This window comes from Acanthaster planci, linkage group LG01, assembly GCF_054643075.1.
Source record: "Acanthaster planci isolate LZ-2023a linkage group LG01, COTS_SCS, whole genome shotgun sequence".
Taxonomy (NCBI): domain Eukaryota; kingdom Metazoa; phylum Echinodermata; class Asteroidea; order Valvatida; family Acanthasteridae; genus Acanthaster; species Acanthaster planci.
This window is the reverse complement of record NC_141777.1, coordinates 39,530,932-39,546,378: the sequence shown is the minus strand read 5'-3', so window position 1 is coordinate 39,546,378 and position 15,447 is coordinate 39,530,932. Positions and strand designations below refer to the sequence as shown.

Here is a 15,447-nt window from a genome sequence, read left to right as displayed (position 1 = left end):
CGGCTTTTCAGTGAGTGCATTTGCACCCACATGACACCGTACCCCACTGGGCCGCCTAAAGATGAAGAGTTTTACCGTAAAACGCTCTATCCACCGTTTTTGAAAAAAAATAATACGAATTAAGACGACGTCACGACGGATACATTGTTCAGAAAAAGATCTGCTCTGTTGAATTCGAATGTGTATATTCTGAGATATGATAAAATGTATATCAAATTTCCTTATTAGCAGGAGGTTTTTGCATTTGGCCGAAAAAATTGTTTTAATTACGTAATTAGGAAAAATTGGATCCCCAGTGTATCAAATCTGCTCTACGCGAGGTTAATGTCCTTATTTCAATAATAGTGCATTATCTCAAAATCAATAAAATTCATTTTCCCGTAATTACCGGTACTTTGCCTTACTAACCAACCTCACTGGCATGGCTTAATGGAATAGTGAGAGTTACGTTTTTCTTAGCGGAATGTATTACATAAGGACTTATTTACACAGAAGATGTTATTAGCTGTGACCAGTTTTCAGAATTTGCTTCTCCTTGTCGCTCAGTTTCCTGTCGCGACCGAGTAAGAACTTGAAGCATTGTCTAATGGGAGCGAAGCCAAAGCTTTGAGCTGGTGAGGCCAGGATTAAGCCGCTGTATGTAAGGAGCCAAAATTTGAAAAATGGTCATCAAGTTTGTGGTCTAGCTCCTAAATCTCAATAACGATATCTCGACTGATGCAATGCGAACAACCAGACTAAACGGTGCTAAGGACGCGCTGGCGTCTGGTGTCATGCTGTACGCGTACGGTGTAGCTTGAATGTGTGTGAAGAGACCTCAAACTTGTCAAAATGGACAACGCAGACCTGGAAAAGCTGTCGATAAAACCGGGCTCCCTGAGCCCTAAATTCCATGCGAACACTACTGAGTATAGTTCAACCCTCCCTTGTGATGTTGAGAAACTGACAGTAAACTGTTTGACGAGTGATAGCAATGCTTCTTATCAGATTCTGGTAGGAAATTAACAGTGGTCGATCTGACAGCGTGTCTGATTTGGGTCTGGCTTAGCCCCACTAGTGTCGCACGGACTCTCACTTCCGACCCATCCTTAGGATGGATCGGGCAAACACAATAAGGGTCCAGTCCACTAATTCAAGCCCCATTGAAAACAGTGTAAAATCAGCACCGTTCAGGGCCCAATAGCATGCACGCCAACATCCCTGAGATTTCTGAAACACAAATGAAATTCTTGTCTGGTCACTTATCTTTCAATTTCTTTTCAATTTGTTATGGGTTAACCAATTACATTTTTAATTATTCCCACAAAACGAAATCACGCCCCAAAAACGATTTTTCCGAAGTCTGATTCCAGCCATTTTTCAAGTAGCAACCCTCAACTTTCTCGGGCACTTAGGACCATTTCTCAACCGTAGTTTTTAGCCCTTCTGCTCTCATATGAAAGCTCAAAGACCCAGGGAGTTGATCCTTGCAACGATTTACACAGTCTCACCATTTTGGGGGCCAAACAATCGCCTTTTTCCAAAGATACTGTGGGGGCACTTTTAATGCTGATGAGCTGGTCAAAAATTCTCACTTGAATGTCTGATGTCTGACCATAATTTTACGCTCTGCTGTTTGTGTTGATGGTGCATTGACAGTAATTATAAGACTGCTTTCTGATTGCTGTTCTAACATTTGAAGGGAAAATTCGTGTTGTCCATATATCATGTCTTTCCACAGGGTATTCTGTAATTACTTCAAGCTTATTTTTTATTTTTTGTCTATTTTGTAAATGAAAATTCTAGTGATTAATGATAGCCCTGAGTACCTGCTGCTTACTACATAATTGGACAGAAAATATGGTATAATGTAATAACCCATACATATATTAATTTGAAAATGAATTTGCAGACATCACTAATTTTCCCTTTCAGATTACAATGGTTACATGTATCAGCCATCAAACATGTCAGAAAGTGATAACGTCTCAAAGAATCATCTTTATCAAGGAAAATATTGAAGCATTTACCTGCAAACACTTTCACACCAGTCTCATAGGGCACAGGTTGTCTAGTGATGTCCATGTATGGAACTTGATCTTTCCCAAGTCTTTTGTAGCACTACACTAGTCACATTATTAAAAAAAAAAAACGAAGTATGCATGTGCAGAATATTTTACTGTTATTTACAGTACATGTAGTTGTACTTTTTAAAAACAAATTCAGATGATATTGAACCGAAATTAGAATAAATTCATTATCCACAACAGAGTAATTTGTTGATCTTATTGATGATAATGCTGCTATTGGGTCTGCTGCTTTTTCATTTAAATATGTAGTTGTGGAAGATAGTTTCAAAAAAAGGTGGTAAATTTGGAGATTTCATACGGGACACAATTGGACTGACTGACCACACCCAAAGATTGCATGGCTGCTGGCAAGGTGGGTGGCCCTGCCCCCCCTTCCAGAACTTGAGGGCGCAGATTTGAAGGCGCACGTTTGAGGGTACGGGTCACAAAAGTCGTCCTGTATTCTTGAATGAAATAGCTGGATATTTCACTTTCCTTTCATGATGCATGGCTTTTCAGGATTTTTTGGTAAGGGGATCTGGGAATACTGTCAGAAATTGCACATGGTCTAAATTCCATCTTGTAAATACGAGTTTATCGTTACAATGGCGTGTAAGTGCGGAACCAAACAAAAATTTGTCGCTGTTACATTTCTAAGTCTCTCAAAGAGTCACTTTGAATGTTTAGTTGCCATGCTGGCGTAAATAGCAAATGTACATCACCACTGGTTCACAGTCAATTGCACACTGCCTTATCAAAATCTGTACTACCTGAAATCTGTTTTTATAGAGTGGTCCAATGTCAATTGACTGTGTAATGTATTCTTTTACATGTGTACAAAAATGATTATATTGTACAGGGTAGTGGTGGAGAGAGGACGATTCCACTTAAAGAGGGGGAAGTCACTATCATTAAGATTGAGGTGTCAGCTGAAGATGGTACAACCAAGCTCTATCAGATTCATGCTAAGCGTTTGTCAGCTCGCGATGCTTCATTGACTGATGTAAAAGTGTCTGTTGGTACATTACTGCCAGAGTTTAGCTCTGACATTCTCCAGTATGTTTGTGAGTACAAGGTTGTAAGGAGATTAGGGGTTTTAGATCTATTCCGCTACGGTACTGTAAAGTAAATCCCTTCAGAAACAAGTAACATTACTGCGATACGGTACTAATTTCTAGCCTCAGCCATGCTGAATACAAGAAGATTCTGCATAATTTCAATGGTCCTTTGTGGTTTAGGGTTGTTGGAACCTCATGCTAGTAAAAGGTGGCTGGTGTATCCGCAAACATACATTTCTGTTGATTTTAGTTAATGTTCATTAAATGCTTGAAATTATGACAATGGAATTGCTTCTATTCCTAATTCAGAAATCAGGAATTGAGAATAAGAATTGCTTGTAATTTTTCTTGCTTGTCTTTGCTTTAATAGGCATTGTGCCCAGTTCTACATCTACTATTAAAGTGACCCCTACTACCCCAGACAAGAAGACAGGGGTCAAAGTGTGTGGGTCAGAGCCTGGGTCAGAGGTCAGCCTCAATGTTGGAGAGACAGCAATTAACATTGAGGTTACATCAGCTGATGGTACCAACAAGCAGGTATTCCAGTTTACTTCCTGGCTTGGTTAATGCGAACCCTTTCAAATTTATCACCTGGGGATTTTGGGAAAATTTGGGGGCTTAACCCTCCTATGCTGAAGTCACTCTTTGGGTCACTTGGTAAACACCTCAAAGAAGTACAGCTGTGTCGTGTTGTGCACTGCACCAACGTGCAAGAGAGAGACCTTGGGCACTTGTGCATATTTGTGCTGTAAAACTAAAGGAGGGTTAATTAAGGAAGGTATCTGGTACATTACCAATCAAGTAAGGGTTGAATAGATTTCTTTTAACTGATGCAATACCTACCTGTATTCAAGTGATAACACTGATGAATATGACATATGCCAAAAGTGAAATTACAAGAAAATCTAAACCGTCGCCTTTGCAGCACCTTTGCTGTTTATGTATCAAGTTCAGGGCATTCAGCTTTGAAGCAAGTTTTTTTTCTTCTTTATAATATCATATAGTGGTCAAGACTTTCATTTGAACACCAAAGAAATACAATCTGATTTCTTTTTCTTACCCAGATCTACTCTGTCAGCGTCATTAGAAACTGGTTCAGTGAAGCTGTTAGCTTTGTCGACCCCAAGCAAGCTAAAAAATTTGAATGTCCCATCACCCTAGCCCCCCTCTACCGTCCTGTCAGCATATCTGGATCTGAACCTAAGCATGTCTTCAGTGAGCCAATCATAGATGAACTCACTAAGACATCCAAGCAAGACCCACTAGATGCAACACCCCTTGATGTAGAGTGGAAGGTTCTAGAGAGATCTTTAGACAAGGAGATTTCGTCAGCGGTGGTGCAGTGTCCATATAGTTACCTAGGTATGCCTTATGCCTGTGATTTGGAATCACTCTTTAAAAGACCAGAGACTTTAGTCTGTGGTTTCTAATGCATAACTCTGCCTTTATTAAGCGGCAACAATTCAAAGTATAATGACAGTTGAGCATACTCTGCGTGTTGAGATGTCTTCATGTCATTATGCAAATACCAAAGGTTTGTGTACTTTCAGACAAAAACCAAATTATGCTCACTGCACTCGATTCATTTCCATGATGTTACGGGCTGTATTTATGTTCTTGTCCCAGAGTTGTAGGGACCGCACACTTGAGTAAAAATGATTACTGTGACCCAAAATATGTTTTGGGCAAGCAGAAGTCCCGGCAATCTGGTCTACATGTATATTCTCTCACATTACTACCGTAGAAAGGTAAGACTTAATATGAAGAGTATTTTGTCTAAGCTACAAAGCCCCTGAGAATCCTCTGTAAGAATCTCTTTTTATGTATTTCCGAGATATTAACTGGAATTATTGACATTGAATATCATTACAGGATGTGAGTCTAAGATGAAATTTGCTGATGTAGACAGCCATGCTAAGGATTGTGCTCAAAAGCCAAAAACGGATTTAGAAATCCCTGTAAGTATGCTCATGATTGAGTACCTAATTGAAAGAAGGGCCTATCCAACAAAATCTTTTTTAAGTGTAAAAGAAAACAACTGAACAATTATTGAAGGAGTTGTAAAAGGAATTAGTTAACTGTCCTTGGCCAACATGGTGGAGTTTAGGCTTTCTTTTAATGAGGTATTCACTTGTGACAACTAAATGTTGTTTTGGAATTTGAATTTAAACTTCATGGATTAATATTTTGATAGTTGTATGATGTAAAATATCCATGTCATCATACTTTCTCTAATGCCTGAAAAGCTTTCAAACCTACCCAAACTCTGGCCTGATCATTATCATACAAGTTGTTGAGGGTTTTACTTTCATCTGTCATCATTTTCATGTTGCCATTATCTTGCCTAGGTTACAACTTAAACCAGTTCAACTCAACTTTGTACGGTTTCAACAGCAAAACAAGGGTTGCTATACAGATATTGCCTCTGATTCTTGTACTGATGCAATGTATTTTCTCCACCCGTAGAATGACAAAGCCACCTGTGGAGATTGCAGCAGGAAAGTTCTTCAAAAAGAGATGGACTGGCATCAAGCCAACATGTGTACCAGCAAGCATACCAACCGAGAGATTAAGCATACAATCAAGGTATGAATGCTAGGCACCACCAAAGAGCTGACGGGAGAACAAGATTGCCAAAACTATCAGAAGTCAGTTGATTTAATTCTAATTTGCAGTACAAAATGAAACTTTAAATGCTTGCCTTGAATAGTGATTGTTATAGTTGAGGCCTGGGTTTAATGAGTAATATAGCGTATGTATTGTGAATTTGAGTAGTGTTAAATGAAATTTAGACTGATCGTGAATTGCTTACATGTGTAAAATTAAACTTGACTTAAGGATCACCCCTGGGAGAAGAGACTGTATGAGAGTGGAGGATCTGGAAGTGAGGAAGAGGCCAAGAAACAAATAGAGCTGTATAGGAAAAGTCTACCTAAACAAGGTGAGACAAGCTGTATTCCTGAAATAGAGCTGTATAGGAAAAGTCTACCTAAACAAGGTGAGACAAGCTGTATTCCTGAAATAGAGCTGTATAGGAAAAGCTTACCTAAACAAGGTGAGACAAGCTGCATTCCTGAAATAGAGCTGTATAGGAAAAGTCTACCTAAACAAGGTGAGACAAGCTGTATTCCTGAAATAGAGCTGTATAGGAAAAGCCTACCTAAACAAGGTGAGACAAGCTGTATTCCTGAAATAGAGCTGTATAGGAAAAGCTTACCTAAACAAGGTGAGACAAGCTGCATTCCTGAAATAGAGCTGTATAGGAAAAGCTTACCTAAACAAGGTGAGGCAAGCTGTATTCCTGAAATAGAGCTGTATAGGAAAAGCCTACCTAAACAAGGTGAGGCAAGCTGTATTCCTGAAATAGAGCTGTATAGGAAAAGCCTACCTAAACAAGGTGAGACAAGCTGTATTCCTGAAATAGAGCTGTATAGGAAAAGCCTACCTAAACAAGGTGAGGCAAGCTGTATTCCTGAAATAGAGCTGTATAGGAAAAGTCTACCTAAACAAGGTGAGACAAGCTGTATTCCTGAAATAGAGCTGTATAGGAAAAGCTTACCTAAACAAGGTGAGGCAAGCTGTATTCCTGAAATAGAGCTGTATAGGAAAAGCCTACCTAAACAAGGTGAGACAAGCTATATTCCTGATATAGAGCTATATAAGAAAAGCTTACCTAAACAAGGTGAGACAAGCTGCATTCTTGAAATAAATAAGCGTTTGATGTCTTGGAAGATTTTGCAGTTTTGTAAGGCTTTGCCGTTGTGAAATACAAGTAATCTCTAAATATTACATGAAGCTATGTTTGCAAGTGTAAAATCGCACATAACTTGCCAGAATAATGGAATCACTTAACGTTCAGTTTCGGGAACAAACACTATGTAGATTAAGGAACTACATTACACTGTAACTGTCCAAACTACAAACTTCAGTTGAGAAATCCAACTTAAGATTATATGCAAACTAATTTACATGAGCTTTAAATGAGCATTAAACAATAAAGGGCAACAACAGTGACCTTTGGCCTAAATACATTCTCTCACATGGCTCCAAAAAACAAAGCTAACTAGTCTCTACTTACTACACTGGGGGAATGGTGCTTATTTACACCTGGTTGATTGAAACACTGGTAATTAACTGGATAAGAATTGAAGATCACTTAAGAAGATTTACTGGCTAAACTTGGAAATCAATGTGACAACCAAGAATGGAAATTTCTAGAAAATCAGTTCTCCCCTCGTAATGGTCTCTACAACAGCGCCCCCAATAAGAAATTATGGAGTTCTAGAGAAGCCAAAGAGCTGTCTGCAACAATAGGCTAGTGAGCACAAGCAAGCTGCTTGGTTATCCATGTGTTGGGCAGCAAAGCTGCATGTTGCAATCTTGAGGTATGCATATTCTTAGAGGTTGTATCATTCATTGTGCAGTGCAGTGATTGTTCTTTATACTCCATACATGTACATGATCTAAATGCACAATGGGAGAAACTTTTTGAAATGGCAGTGGAAAGCAACAGCTACCCCAATTTACTTAGGAAAACCCTGACTTGACTCTGGGAATATTGATTTGTGACGTGCCTTTGGAAAATTTGACTAGAGACGTGACTTTGGGAAAAATGACTAGGTTACAACACTCCTCACATGGAAATCATGTATTGACTTCCTTGACAGTTAATGCAGAAATTTGTATTTGGATGTTGTTTACAACAGGCCAGGCTGGAAGGATCCAGGGGGGTAAGTCTGCCCTTGATTATCTACACACTGCTGCCTTGAATTTGGCTTTAGCTGTAAAGCAGACACCCAAGCAAGCTAGTCTTCATTTCCAGCTGGGACTGGTGTTAGAGGAACAGTATTATGCACAGGATATGTTTGGATACAAGAAGGAGGTTAGTGTTAAGTGTAACAGGGACTTTAGTTGGAATTTGCACCTGTCAATAATAATGAAGAGTTTCTATATGAAATCATAGGTCTTAGTACACAGTACACATGTAAATATTGAGTTAACCTCTGTCAAATACAACACATTTCATGTGGTATGTGTGCTGCAGTATTTCATGCATACAATGTACTGGGGTATATATATGTGGTACCACACCCATACAGCAGTCTCTGGATTACCTCATAAAGCCAGATGAACTAGCACATACATGTACAGCATATGTACTGGGCATGCCCATTTACTTTGTACGTGAAACCTCGTGTGCACTTTTTAAACACTAAAAATAGTGGGTGGCGTGAGATGGTGAACGATCCAATGAGAATTTAGCTCTATGAATATGTATGAGGTATAGTAATAAGCTTTTACTAAGTCAGTTACGGTTTTCTTAGATAATTGCTATCAATGTACATTTCCTTGTAAATTAAACTCTTAGCGAACTTTGCAGTGTCTGGAGAGATCAATTCAGAGACATCAATTATCAATTAAATCATGATTTAAGTCCACGTGTGATGTTTCCATTATGTTTTAAGGACAACAGTTGCATCATTGGATTCCTACACACTGAAAAACTTTTCTATCTCTGATTTTTTAGGAAGAGGATATTGGTCAAGGGCTAGCTTCACTCTCTCTTGATGCCAAAGAGAGTAGTAAAGAAGATGACATTCAGGCTATCTGTGTCCAACGTGGTGCTGGCTCTAATGCACCCCTCGCTCGCCAGCTACAAGCTATCGATGAAGAGTACAAGTATCTATTAGATTCGGGGCAATCTGGCAAGGCAGATTACGTCCAGACTCTCTACATCTGGAAGTCTAAGCAGGCCCTTCAGGTATGGAGACATCTTGTCAAATAAGTCTTAGCAGACCCTTTAGGTATGGAGACATCTTATCAAATAAGTCTAAGCAGGCCCTTCAGGTATGGAGACATCTTATCAAATAAGTCTAAGCAGGCCCTTCAGGTATGGAGACATCTTGTCAAATAAGTCTAAGCAGACCCTTCAGGTATGGAGACATCTTGTCAAATAAGTCTAAGCAGACCCTTCAGGTATGGAGACATCTTGTCAAATAAGTCTAAGCAGGCCCTTCAGGTATGGAGACATCTTGTCAAATAAGTCTAAGCAGGCCCTTCAGGTATGGAAACATCTTGTCAAATAAGTCTTAGCAGACCCTTCAGGTATGGAGACATCTTATCAAATAAGTCTAAGCAGGCCCTTCAGGTATGGAGACATCTTGTCAAATAAGTCTTAGCAGGCCCTTCAGGTATGGAGACATCTTGTCAAATAAGTCTAAGCAGACCCTTCAGGTATGGAGACATCTTGTCAAATAAGTCTTAGCAGACCCTTCAGGTATGGAGACATCTTGTCAAATAAGTCTAAGCAGACCCCTCAGGTATGGAGACATCTTGTTCTGTAGTTGGTAAGAATTATTGTTTTGTTCAGAACACTTTGGAATCAAATAGCCCACTCAAATGTGAATTGTTGCTATGTTTGCTATGAACAACATCTAATTTTTAAATAAGAAAATGTTGCTGTGGTTAAAAAATTGTCTTTACTTTCATTGAATGCTGCCAAGAACTAAAACAAAGTTGATCATATTTTTACAATAAAAATTAGCAAATCTATGTATCCAAAACATGTAGCCGTTATTCAAAATAGCTTCACTTTTATTGTTGAGCAGTGAGCAAGCACAGTATGCCAATTTGTTCTAAACTCTGATAACACATGCCTTGACCCATTGAGTCATACTGTAATGGTCATTCCCCGACAGGTACATGTACACTGTCTTTTTAATATTTGGCATATTTTTGAACCGAGAGTCTGGCATGATTGGAGAAAATGTCAAACTTGCCTAAATGCATTCATGTGTGAAGTTCGAAAATCCAGCAATGGTACGTGTACTTCATAGAAGTCTACTGACCACTCTCATTTTGCCTACAACTTGTATGGGCAGTCAAAGTTTGCAGAAATGTCATTGTTCGGTTGGTTTGAATTTTGCCTAAAATTCATTCAAAATGGACATTTGTTCCATTAACAGGATTGTATTTTCATAGTAGTATTTAGTAGTATGTGTATTACGTGTATCTAATGTTCTGATGGCTAGGTTGGATTTTTGACACTTTGTGAATCATTCCTTCACTTTTGTACTGACGGCCAACCATAGTTTTAGTAGCCACTTGTAGGAAAAACTTGACCGTATTTTAGCTATCGTTTTGTTCATGACCAATGGCAATTTGAAGAGTGAAAATAAACCTTCTCTGAACCTACCAAGAAGGAAAATTCTCAGGAAAATTGCCTGGCTACACAGTCATGTAGCTTTTTATCTTTAAGTTTCAAACAACATTAATGCCTTTAATCCGATGATATTTGGTCGGGCTGTTTGGGTGAGATACTTGCTCATAATGAAAGACGAAAAACTATCTGTCATCCACACATCCAGTATAGTATTCATCATCAAATCATTTTTTTCAAGTGGAATTCTACTTTTTCTGTGTTGCTTCATCTAGGATGGCCGGGCAGCTCAGGCAGCCTCAGATCAAGAGACGCCCCTTGGTCAAGCTTACCTGAAATACTTGGATGCTCTCTCCTTGGATCAGAATAATGCTTTCTACAATGTTCATGTTGGTCGACTCTTGCTGTTGCAAGGCAAACCTGACGAAGCCTTGACGAGACTTCAGCTAGCCGTGGGCATCAAGCCAGCATTGACTATCGCAAGGCAAGCTCTCAAATCATTGACTAAATATTGCAGGATTAGTGTTGCATAATTAATCTCTGTATGATCAGTCCAGCAATAATGGTGTCAAAAGTGACTTTGCTCAATCCATCAAGATCAATTGTGTAGTATTTTGATGGATGCAGACCAATACGACTTAAACACATTACTTTACTGGAGCTTGATGTCCCTGCTCTGTTTATATACTGTGTTGACAACAAATATTAATTATTGATTTGTAGATTTGTAAACAAACAAATCATACATATAACTCTCTTATCTTAACGGTATATGTAAGGCTGGTTTCTGTGCTTTTGTTGAAATTTAAATTTTGCTTTTCAAATAAATTTGTGTTGATATGTTCTTCAGATTTCCAAACAGAAACTGTCATTTGTTCCTTTCTTAATGTCCACATCAGATTCTATCTGGGATTGGCTGTAGCACAGCAGAAAGGCGGGGCTGGAAGTAGAACTAAAGAAGCAATCACCTACTTGCATGATGGAATCGTTTATCTACTGCAGAATATAGCAGCTAAAGCAGAAGTTGGAGGGGAGAGGTGAGTCTAGAAACTATGTCTTGGAAAGGATCAAAAAGCATATGCTACATCTTGTCTTGAACTTGGACAAAGTCACACCTTATCTGTGAGCTCCAGGCAAACTATAATCTATCAAGATATAAACCTAGGTGTGTGTTCAGATGAAGAAGTAAGTCAAGGAAAATAACATGATGTGATTTTGCCTTGTCTGTTCCTTTGCATATTGCAATAAAGTTGTGGCAGTTATTCTTGGCTTGGAGAGAATTCCGAGTATATTTGTGTTACGGGTGCCAGCATAGCTGCGCAGTACTTTACAAAAAAATAGAAAGGGAAACACTTGGGACATTTGCCGTGACCAATCCAAAGTTAAGTTGGAGAGCAAAGAAATCCAAAAGACAAGTTAAATAGCAAAACAAAGTATAAACAAAGTTTAATGAATGTTATTCAATTAAATTCAATAAAAAAATAATGATAATAATTTTAAATAATTAAGCAAAGTTAAAGTGAATCAGCGATGTGGAGAAATCTCTCCTCAAATCCAGCAAATTACAACGAACAATTCATGCAATGAAAACAATCACAAGAATCAAATCCAAATTAAAAAAAAATCAGTATCTGATCAATAATTATCACTTCACAGTTCGCTGAGTCCAATCAATAATTATCACTTCACAGTTCGCTGAGTCCAATCAATAATTATCACTTCACAGTTCGCTGAGTCCAATCAATAATTATCACTTCACAGTTCGCTGAGTCCAATCAATAATTATCAGTTCGCTGAGTCCAATCAATAATTATCACTTCACAGTTCGTTGAGTCCAGTGGTGGTTCAAATTTTTTTAAAACTCTTCTTATCTCAATTATACTCTTTGTTTCTATAGGGGTCGAAATTAGCAGTAGTCTGCTAGCCTAAGGCTAGTGGTTTTAGTGGGAGGACTAGTAGTTCTTACTCGTCGGTAGTCTGACGGGCTAGTGCCTTTTTTAGCAGGGGCATGAAAAGAAATACACCTCGTAAATGTAACACCATGCCGTGCAGTGGTATTTTTATTGCAGATGCATGTACATGTACATTTGTACAGCCTACCGTTACACTGTAGACACGACGGGTTCTTTCCATACACAACACGGCCCATGCGTACATGTATTCATGTCGAGCTGATACTCTACACATATAGGCCAGCCACACGACGTTGTACATGTACATTTGTATAGCCTACCGTTACACTGTAGACACGATGGGTTCTTTCCGTACACAACACGGCCCATGCATACATGTATTCACGTTGAGCTGATACTCTACACATATAGGCCAGCCACACGACATTGTACATGTACATTTGTATAGCCTACCGTTACACTGTAGACACGACGGGTTCTTTCCATACACAACACGGTCCATGCATATATGTATTCACGTCGAGCTGATGCTCTACACACGTAGGCCAGCCACACGACGTTGTACATGTACATTTGTATAGCCTACCGTTACACTGTAGACACGACGGGTTCTTTCCATACACAACACGGCCCATGCATATATGTATTCACGTCGAGCTGATACTCTACACACGTAGGCCAGCCACACGACGTTGTACATGTACATTTGTATAGCCTACCGTTACACTGTAGACACGACGGGTTCTTTCCATACACAACACGGCCCATGCATTAATGTATTCTCGTCGAGCTGATACTCTCTACACGTAGGCCAGCCACATGACATTGTACGCATCATACAAGTGTACGTGTGGATTTCACGGTACCCCATACACTTTAATGATATATTGTGCAACAAAAGAAAACGTTTTCTATTGGGCTATCGCGAAAATAATCCAGCGTTTTGTCCAATCAGCCTGCGTGTTTGAAGCGATAACTATAGTCTTTCCAGCACGTAAGATTGATTTCTACTGGCTGTTACTGAAAAGAATGAAACGATTTTGCCAAGCGCATTGTGCGTTAGAAACAATACAATTTTCCTAGCGCACATGGATCGATACTGTCTTTTCGGATTCACGCAATTTAGGAAACGATTTGAGTGCCAAAAATCCTTCCTCTGCTAACGCAAGTATGACAAAAAATTGTGAATGTATGCTGTTTTGGGTTACTTTAACTAAAAGTTTTAATGTGAAAATCCTTTATTGGCTTGCAAAAACTAAAGTGAACGTTGCTAGTCTGGGGACTAGAATCGTGGAAAGTAGCAGTGTTTCCCTCCTGGGACCTGCATGCCTGCTGGAGAGTCACATAAAATGTGGAATAGCAAATATAAGGCATATTAAACCATACTTATATACATGTAAATAAAAAGAATCCTGTGTTGTTTTACTGTACTTAGGCCTAGGCCTATTAGCATTTTTGTAGGACTACTGAAAAACTCAAAGGACTAGTAAAACAATGACATTACTAGTCCTGTGGGCTACCATAGAAACCAAGTTAATTTCGACCCCTGTTCTAATACAAGTCCTTCTGAATATGACAATATGTAAATCAAAATTCAATTACGCTCAAGCCTAAAATTCTGCAAAATTTCTCTTCAAAATCTGGCCGGTAAATTTTATCCTTTCATTCCAGCAATCCAGTTCTCTTCAACTATTTATATATTTTTTCTGAAAGCAAGCCATGTACCAAAATATCGATTTAATTAACTAATTTTTTCTTATCTTCAGATATCGTTTTAAATCAACAGAACCAAAAAAAAAAAAACCAGAGAGAAGTCACAATAGATATTATTAAGTTATATGATGGGCCCACCACGAAATATTCAGCACTTGACTTGTGGAAGTGCTCCTTGGTAGGGTTGGTAAGTTAGGACCTGTCCCTTTATCGTCGTCTGTGATTGCCGTTGGACTTCTTGGGTCCACTTGCAAAAGTTGTTTCGCTGTCTGTGACCGATGTCAATAGAGGAGTTGGCCCAGTGGTGGACTCACTACCAGTCAACGGTACCCTCAGTGGCACCCATCAGTGGCTCAATGATACCTTGTGTCCTGCTTCAGAGCCATCTGAAAATTTCAATGTTAATCATTTATCTAACTATAACATGGCTACGAAGTCCATCTTACAAAATCTGAGCAAAATATGAAATGAAACTTATTCTGATCTTTTAACACAAGAATCTCATATTTCTAGACCACGAGCATTCTCCAAATTTCAAAATCAAGCATTTTCTCATCATGACAAAGACAAAGTTACAGAAATTCACCTAAAAATCTAATACATGTATGTCTCAAATTAAGTATTCACACAAAATAAATAATTACAGTTCAACTTGTGGTGTTCAGGGCCGGTTCTTTGTCTGGAAAAGCTCATAAGCTTAAGAGTTTCTCAGAGAGAATTTTGCTGCGAGCACAGCGTGGGAAGATCATGGCGTGCTCGCTGTTGATGTTTTGCATTCTCCCTCTTAGCTTGCTTTTTTTCCTTTCATCCCCACACATCACCTGTCTACAGGCCAATTAAAATCCTCACACACGCTTGTTCCAAAACAACTTCAAATAAAATCACTCAACCTTTAATAACAGACAGATGCACACGATGGCTCTAAAATAAATAATATAACATGATAATACAAGACACGAGACGCACTTGTGATTGTGTGCCAAACTCCATGTTGACTCATTAAGTGGTCACTAATTTGGTTGCAAGTAGAGTGCAAAGCTTGAAGAAAATCAAAGGATCGGACATGAGGGCTTACAAGTTGTACTCTGAAAAATACAGTTGATGTCATCAAAAACAGGCTCACTAAGCTAGCTTGCCAATTGAGGTTCAAATTTGTTAGACTACATTTTCCTGTATATTGAATGGACAGTTCTTGTGTGTTGTTTCATTAGCTCAGTAGACATTCCATTACATTCTGAGGATCTGTGGCGTACCACCAACATCCAACTGTTGCGGGGCTGTATTACTCTCGCAGGTCTACTCAAAAAAATGCCTCAAGAAAAGAAAATGTCAGCTCACAGTGTCTTCCACAGGTACATCTTAAAAATTTGAGAAGATATGAGAAGATGAGAATATAAAGTCATCTCCGTTTATACCTAGATCTGCTTTCCTGACCAGTGGACGTCAGTGTGTTTAATTTATTCTGAAGATATAAAAATAAAGCTTCTCAAATGCAGTAATGTGAACTATACAGAGTTTCCAAGTCAATGGGTTGGACATTTCAATCCTTGTACAGT

General features: G+C 38.8%; 1 protein-coding gene across 2 annotated transcripts in view; it reads left to right on the top strand.

The window, feature by feature from the left end:
- Positions 1–772: 772 nt before the first annotated feature.
- Positions 773–15,447, top strand: part of LOC110980514 (uncharacterized) — a 25,385-nt gene continuing 10,710 nt past the window's right edge. Inside the window, exons 1-12 of one of the 2 annotated variants that reach the window (XM_087140198.1) lie at positions 773–993; positions 2,908–2,986; positions 3,477–3,643; positions 4,171–4,468; positions 4,979–5,064; positions 5,573–5,692; positions 5,945–6,047; positions 7,813–7,988; positions 8,634–8,867; positions 10,541–10,749; positions 11,165–11,302; positions 15,103–15,243. In XM_087140198.1, coding sequence (XP_086996324.1) covers positions 832–993; positions 2,908–2,986; positions 3,477–3,643; positions 4,171–4,468; positions 4,979–5,064; positions 5,573–5,692; positions 5,945–6,047; positions 7,813–7,988; positions 8,634–8,867; positions 10,541–10,749; positions 11,165–11,302; positions 15,103–15,243 — 1,913 coding nt within the window. In that variant the 5' untranslated portion in view covers positions 773–831. Of the gene's footprint in view, positions 994–2,907; positions 3,113–3,476; positions 3,644–4,170; positions 4,469–4,978; positions 5,065–5,572; positions 5,693–5,944; positions 6,048–7,812; positions 7,989–8,633; positions 8,868–10,540; positions 10,750–11,164; positions 11,303–15,102; positions 15,244–15,447 lie in introns of both variants that reach the window. The other variant, XM_087140194.1, reaches the window with a different exon arrangement.